Source organism: Nicotiana sylvestris, chromosome 6 (genome assembly GCF_000393655.2).
Source record: "Nicotiana sylvestris chromosome 6, ASM39365v2, whole genome shotgun sequence".
In the NCBI taxonomy this organism is placed as follows: domain Eukaryota; kingdom Viridiplantae; phylum Streptophyta; class Magnoliopsida; order Solanales; family Solanaceae; genus Nicotiana; species Nicotiana sylvestris.
The window spans coordinates 32,139,989-32,147,999 of record NC_091062.1 but is presented as its reverse complement, the minus strand read 5'-3'; the positions used below and the strand labels follow the sequence as shown (position 1 = coordinate 32,147,999).

General features: G+C 39.1%; 1 protein-coding gene across 1 annotated transcript; it reads left to right on the top strand.

Annotated features, from left to right (window-relative positions):
- The first annotated feature begins 7,315 nt into the window (after positions 1-7,315).
- On the top strand, positions 7,316-7,744 carry LOC138870442 (uncharacterized). The gene has a single exon (XM_070148246.1). The coding sequence runs from the start codon at positions 7,316-7,318 to the stop codon at positions 7,742-7,744; it is 429 nt and encodes a 142-aa protein (XP_070004347.1).
- The last annotated feature ends 267 nt before the right edge of the window (positions 7,745-8,011 follow it).

Sequence of the window (8,011 nt, the reverse complement as noted above, 5' to 3'; positions counted from 1 at the left end):
TTAAGTTAATAAGACCTCTATAGATAATAAGATTTAGCGTAAGTTTTACCTTTAGGAAATAGAATTTAGCTTGGAAGTTTTCACTCTTAAGATGAGATTTAATTTTAAATTTTTAGGCCCTCCTGGATAATGGGATTTAGCTTTTAAATTCTTAGAGTTCTTTTGAATAACATGATTTGATTAACACTCGCAGATGTTCCCAGTACCAAACTGAGGCAGAAAAATTTCTTTTGTTTTGTCTATTTTGTTGTAATGGAAGGCAACCACCTGGAAAACAAGGGAATACATTTCAAATTTTGGCATCAAGCACCCACCCGGAAAACAAGGGATTACATTACAAGTTTTGGCATCAGGCTCCCACCTGGAAATAAGGGAATACATTTCAAGTTTTGGCATCAGGCGCCCACCTGGAAAACAAGGGAATACATTTCAAGTTTTGGCATCAGGCGCCTACCTAGAGAACAGGGGAATACATTTCAATTTTTGGCATCAGGAACCCACCTAGAAAACAAGGGAATTCATTTCAAGTTTTGGTATCAGGCGCCCACCTGGAAAACAAGGGAATTCATTTCAAGTTTTGGTATCAGGCGCCCACCTGGAAAACAAGGGAATTCATTTCAAGTTTTGGCATTAGGCGCCTACCTGGAAAACAAAGGAATACATTTCAAGTTTTGGCATCAGGCACCCACCTGGAAAACAAGGGAGTACATTTCAAGTTTTGGCATCAGGCGCCCACCTGGAAAACAAGGGAATACATTTCAAGTTTTGGCATCAGGCGCCCACCTGGAAAACAAGGGAATACATTTCAAGTTTTGGCATCAGGCGCCCACCTGAAAAATAAGGGAATTCATTTCAAGTTTAAGTTGCAGGCGCCTACCTGGAAAACAAGGGAATTCATCTCAAAGTTTAAGTTGCAAGCGCCCACCTAGAAAACAAGTGAATTCATTTCTAGTTTAAGTTGCAGGCGTCCTCCTAAAAAACAAGGGAATTCATCTCAAAGTTTGAGCATCAGGCGCCCGCCTAGAAAACAAAGGAATTTATTTCAAGTTTTCAGTCAGTAGCAGGCACCACCTGGAGAATGGGGGAAGTCATTTCAGAATTCATTTCAAGTTTCAAATCGGAGGTAGCACGAGTTGCTTGAAGAATAAGGTTTTTATCTCGAGGCACAGGGGTTTTATATGACCAAAGAAGAAGTCTCAATCCAAGAAAAAAGAAATAAAAGGAAAAAAGAGGGAAGTGAATCCAAATGCAAAAGCAGATGAAAGATATGAGCTGCTAAGACATGGCTGAAGTCACGATCCCTGCGTGTCCGGACTTGATCCGAAGAAGCCGTGGAAGAATGAACCAACACCTGAAGCTAGCAAGCACCAAGGTTAAATTCAAAAGTCTTCATGAAGAACCATTCAAGACTCAAGATCCAGCTTAAGAAGACATATAGATATGAATCTTGTAACTCATAGCTGACAGGCTTAGTTAGTCTTTTTCATTTTTGATGTAATAATAGGATGTCATGACCCCGGTTCGCCCTCTGTGAACCATCGTGATGGCACCTAGTCTCTATAAGTAAGCCTAAAACGCGGAAGATAAACTGATTTGCGGAAGAATATAATTTAAAACAGGAATAATGTAATAAAACAGCGTTTTAAAAGTGCCACTCGGCATACAAAATATAACTCTCAAATCCATTATATATATCTCTCCCAAAACCCGGAAATCCATAAATCACAAGCTAAGGATATTACATAGTGTTCTAACTCCAGGATAGTCTAAAACAAGTAAATACAGAAGATCTATAGCTACAAGAGAGAATAGATAAAGACTCCTCGGTCTACGGACGCGGCAGATATACCTCGAAGTCTCTGATGGGTCACCTCGCCTCAAGGATGGTAAGTCCAAGTCAAGGTACCTGGATCTGAAAATGAAAAACATGTGCAGAAAGAGCATGAGTACACTACAACAATACTCAGTAAGTGCCAAGCCTCACCTCGGTCGGGTAGTGACGAGGAAGGTCAGCGCCCTACTGAGGTTAAATAAAATATAAAATTCAAGAGTGTAGAACAGAACAGTATAAATAAGTACATCAATAAAAGTAACACAAGATATAAAGGGCAACAACAACTATTACATAGACAAGGTAAACACATAAAGAAGTAAGGTTCAGCACCAAAATAATAATCGAGGATATCCCAGGATACCGTCCTGTAGTCCCAAATATACATATCTAATGGATCTCCTAGGATCCCGTCCCGTAGTCTAACTCATAGTGCGCGAGGATCTACCGGAATCCCGTTCCGTAGTCCCAAATATAAATACCCAGTACTGGGAGAATCTACCGGGTGCATTCCCGTAGTTCCATATAACTGTGCAGGGGGATCTACCGGAATCCCACATCCGTAGTGCCAAAATAAACAGGCAAGGGGGTAGCTACCAGAATCCCACATCCGTAGTCCCAATGTAAATACACAGCAGCAATAGGAAAATATTCAGAAATGGCAAATTTCATATTAAGGCAAACAAGTAATTCTATCCTAACATGCTGCACCGAATTCAGCCAAGGCAATTTGACCAAGTAAAGAAATTAAGTCACTTAGACATGCTTTCCTAAGCTAACAACAGGCTTAATAGTGCAAGTAATAAAAACAGGAAAGGAAACATACTAGTAATTACTTAATGAAAATCGGATTTCCAACAAGTAGCACAAGTACGCACTCGTCACCTCATGTACAAGGCATTTCAATTACCAAATATATCAAATCCTAAGGGGAAGGTCCCCCACACAAGGTTAGGCAAGCCACTTACGTCGAACCAGCTCAAAATCAACTCGAAATCACGTTCTTGCCACGCGTATTCCACTCCAAATGGCACAAATCTATTCAATTCAATTGCATAATATAAATAACACTTCAAGTAACTAATTCTACAATTAAATTCTAAGCTAATACGCGAAATTAGGTAAAATGGCCAAAACGCCCCTCGGGCCCGCGTCTTGGAATCGGGTAAAATTTATATTTTCAGAATCCTCATACTCTCACGAGTTCGTGCATAAAAAATTATCCAAATATAAGGTCAAATTCTCAATCAAAAGTCGAATTCTAGGTCTAAGAATTTTCTTCCAACTTTTCCCAATTTCCATCTCCAATCCGAAATTAAATAATAAAGCTACTATAGATTGATGGAATATAACTAGAAAGGGTTAAAGATTGTTACCCACTGATCTCCTCTTCAATTTCCTCTCAAAATCGCCCTCTCCCTGAGCTCCAAATCGAATTTCTAACTTTTGAAATTAAACTCTCGAAATTTCATATTTCTGCCTAGCTATTACCACATTTACGGTTAAGGGAGTGCACCTACGGAAGAATGCATCGCAGGTGCAAAAAGTCAGTTAACGGGCTGGGTCCGCATCTGCGGTCGCTGGGCCGCATCTGCGGCACCGCATTTGCGAAAACCCAGCCGCACCTGCGAAATCCTGGAGCTTGGACTAAACTCGCTTCTGCGGCCACTTAGCCACTTCTGCGGTGCCGCACTCGTAGGTACGGTTATGACAGAAAACCAGCAGTTGAAGCTACAACTCTAAACTCCAAAATCCTTCTGTCAACCATCCGAAATCATCCCAAGGCCCCCGGGATCTCAACCAAAAGCACCAACAAGTCTAATACCAATGTCCAAAGTTATACCAATCCTTAAAACACCTAAAACAATATCAAAACGACAAATCAACCATGGATTCAAGCTTAAGAACTCTAAAACTCTAGAAATATGCTTTCAATCAAAAAGTTTATCAAACCTCGTCCAAATGACCTAAAATTTTGCACAAACGTCACATTCAACACTACAGAGCTACTCCAACTTCCGGAATTCCATTCTGACTCTCAGATCAAAATCTCACTATCGAACCGGAAACTTCAAAATTTGACCTTTCGGTATTTCAAGCCTAAATTAGCTACAGACCTCCAAAACACAATCTGAACACGCCCCTAAGCCCGAAATCACCCAACGGAGCTCACAGAACCATTGGACTTCCATTCTGAGGCCGTCTTCATACTGTTCTAATTACGGTCAACTTTCCAACACTTAAGCTCTCATTTAGGGACTAAGTGTCCCAAAACACTCCGAAATTCAAAACCGAACATCCCGGTAAATTCAAAATAGCAGAAATAAACATGGAGAAAGCAGATAACAGGGGATTGGGGCGTAAATTTTTAAGATGACAGGCCGGGTCGTAACACAGGACCGCGGACTGGAACCTCGACGGAACGACACCTCAATCGGCTCTCCACCTTGGTATACTCCATCACAGTTCCTACTTCTGAGCTAGCCAAGGATATGTAGGTAGCTCAGATACCAGGGCTCGGTCACATTCTCCTTTCTCTTAGTTTTGGTCTCTCTAAATAAGGGTCGGGTCAAAAAAACGTGTCTCGTCGTTCTTTGTCTGAAAACTCTTCGTGTTTCTAGAAAAAGAGGGGCAGCTGCAGACATGTAATTTTTGACCCTCCCTAAAATTTTGCACATTTTAACGTAAATATTTAATTTAGGTTTAGTATCGCTATTCCAAATAGTTTTGACTCTTTTACTTTATTTTATAACAAAAATAAAAATTACAAAAAATATTTGTTTCATCTTTAGGTTAAAGTCAATTAGTATATTTATATTTAAAGTATTATAACATTTAAAATACAAAAATTAGTTTCACTTTTATTATTTAGTTTTATTAGTTTATTTTAATTTAGAGTGATTTTTCATTTTATAGATACATTGTACTATTTGGTCTTCGTGGACTATATTCAAACCCAAAAGACATGGTCCAACCCAATTCCCTAAATCCAAGGCCCAATTTCTGATAGCCCAAAATATTGAGCCCATACACATTCCCCAATTGACCTAACCTAATTCCTAACCCCCTATAAAATAATGCCTAATTCCGAAAAAAAAGGAGAGGCGAGACTAATACAAAAAACAGCAACAACATTTGGAAAAAGAGAAGAACGAAGGCAGTCTTTCATTCGATTCCTAAATTCCAAAGTGAAGAACGGACAAGAGAAACTATGGCAGGGAAAAACAAAAAAATGATGAAATAGAAAGAGAATAAAGAGAGTGGAACGGAAGGGATAATCTATTAAATTGGAAGTTTAATCTTTCTCCATAGCTAAATTTTAACTTCTTCCACCACTTTAGAACTCCCATTTTCAGATTCTTGCTTTTCCTCATCACATATAGACACAAACACCCACCTCCTCAACCCAAAATTGAAAACCAATTAGCTTTTCATTCGGTTCAAGTTTTTTTGGTTGCTTAGATTTGAGTGACAATTTCGGAGTTCAAAGTCTCGAGATAGGAATTGAGCTGACGAAGTGCTATTTGAGGTCTCTGGCTTTCCGTGGTTTGAGCCCGACATTTGATTTTGGAATTTCGGAATTTTGTTCAACAAATTAAGGTCCATCTCTCAAACTTGTGCTTAACTTCATACATTATTGTTAATTTTAATAAGTGTAAAATCAAGTTTATGCATATTTTGTGACTAGCTAAATATTTTGTCATGTTCAAGATAGCTCTAGCCTGAATGCCATGATATTTGAGTTTGTTAAAAATTAATTTTCAAATTGTTTCGTGTATTGTTGTAATGTGAATATAACTAGCTTTGGATCTGCTATCTATTGACATTTTTATATTTATTTATTTTTAAGTTTTATATTAAAATTAAACGTTGATATAGCTGTAATGGAAGTCATTTTCCCCATGAAAGAAAGGTAACTCCAGGTCTTGTAGTAGACGAACTTCTCTAATTTCAGGAAACACGTCTTTTTAGGCTACTGCTTAACAAACTGAGTTTGAAGTCTTTGTTATCTTCTTGCTTGGATATGGATTCTATTATCAAACAATAGCATTGCTTTCTCTTTGTGTGTTATTTGTGTGTGTGTGGAGGGTGCAGAACTAAAACAATTTGTTAATCTGATGTTGTTAGTGCTTTGGGCATTAATCTGGTGTCATGAATTATATTTGGGCATATCTTCGGGGCTTGTCTCTTAGTTACACGCTAGCTCTATATCAGTGGTATGAGAAAATTAAATAATTAATTGCGCTAGTTGCTTTAGGAGCAATTAACAAAAATCATCGTGGCTATGGGTACGGTTCCCGTGGCATGGTCGTGATACATAAATCTCAATTCTGGTGTGCATTTCATGTGACCCTACCATAATTTTAAATAATAATAATAATAATAAAATTAAACATGTTGAAGATCGTGAGTATGGTTCCCGTGACGCGATTCGCAATGTGTACCAAATCGACAAGTGTATGACAATCGTGCCTTGTTCCAGAAAATAATTAAAAGTGGTAGCAGAAATAAAATGCACAATAGGTTTTAAACATGTGATAAATTAGATAATTAGACCAATAATAATAGTTGAGAGACCATGCTAAAACCACAGAACCCGGGAATGCTTAACACCTTCTCTCTGTGACGACCCGGCCGGTCATCTTAGGAATTAACGCCTCGATCCCTTATTAACTGCTTTTCCCAAGTTTATTTCTGCTATTTGATTTGTCAGGATGTTCGATTTTGATTTTTGGAGATTTTTGGGACACTTAGTTCTTAAATGAGAGCTTAAGTGTTGGAGAGTTGACCGTAGTCGGAATAGTATGAAGACGGCCTCAGAATGGAAATCTGATGGTCCTGTTACCTCCATTGAGTGATTTCGGGCTTAGGGGCATGTTTGGATTGTGTTTTGGAGGTCCGTAGCTAATTTAGGCTTGAAATTCCAAAAGTTGAAATTTTGAAGTTTCCGGTTCTATAGTGAGATTTTGATCCGAGGGTCGGAATAGAATTCCGGAAGTTGGAGTAGCTCTGTAGTATTTAATGTGACATGTGTGCAAAACTTCAGGTCATTCGGACGAGGTTTGTTAGACTTTTTGATCCAAAGCGTATTTTTAGAGTTTTTGGAATTCTTAGGCTTTAATCTGGTGAAAAATAGGTGTTTTGATGTTTTTTTGAGCGTTCCGAAGGTTGGAACAAGTATGAATGATGTTTTAGGATTGGTTGGCAGGTTTGGTTGAGGTCCCAGGGGTCTCGGGTGTGTTTTGGATGCTCAACGGGTCATTTTTGAATTTAGAGAAATTGCAGAAAATTGCAGCATCCCAGTTCTAGTTTCCTTCTTCGCGTTCGCGAGTGGGGTCTCACGTTCGTAAAAAGGAGCTGGGGATGGGGGAGATTTAATGATTCATGTTCGTGAAGTTTCTCCCGCGTTCGCGAAGCTGACAGGTCTTATACCTACGCATTCGTGATGGTGTTCCCGCATTCGCGTAAGAGGAGGAGATTGTGATGCGAGATGAACAAGGAAATGTAATCTACGCACTAGGAAAGGAAATAACACATGGTACAAATAATGAGGCAGAGGCAGTAGCGATTTTGGAAGCAATGAGGTACTGTGTAGACAATAGACTCGCAAATGTTATGCTACAAACATACTCCATGCTCATGAAGAATGTTTTAGAAAGAAAATGGGGAGATCCGTGGAATATTAATGAGTACGTTGAGGAGATTAAAACACTAATGGAGGAATGCAATGTTCGAGTTTCTCATATTCTAAGGGAGGGCAATAATCTAGAAGATTATATAGCGAATTGTGCACTGGATAGTGGTGACTTTGAAGCTCAAGGATTTGCACAACTTGATTCAAATAGTAGGAGGATTGTGAACTCGGATAAATCGCAATGTTCTTATTTGAGGGTGAAGGCTGCCAAGAACTAAGAGGGAAACAGATGGGTAACAAAGGAGAGAAAGGGGACCAAGAGGAATGCTGTGATCATTTACAGGAGATCACAATGTTATGTACTTTAGCTAACGTCGTGTTCTTTGTTGCAGGGATCATTGGTGTAACCATGGCTCACCAGCTGATTAAACTTACTTGGGTGGTATTAGCACGGTCTACTCACTCCCAGGTAGTGAAGTCAGTGGTGAGCTCAAGCATGAAAGCATCGATAGGATACAATGGTTTAGGGAAGTGGATCTGGAACT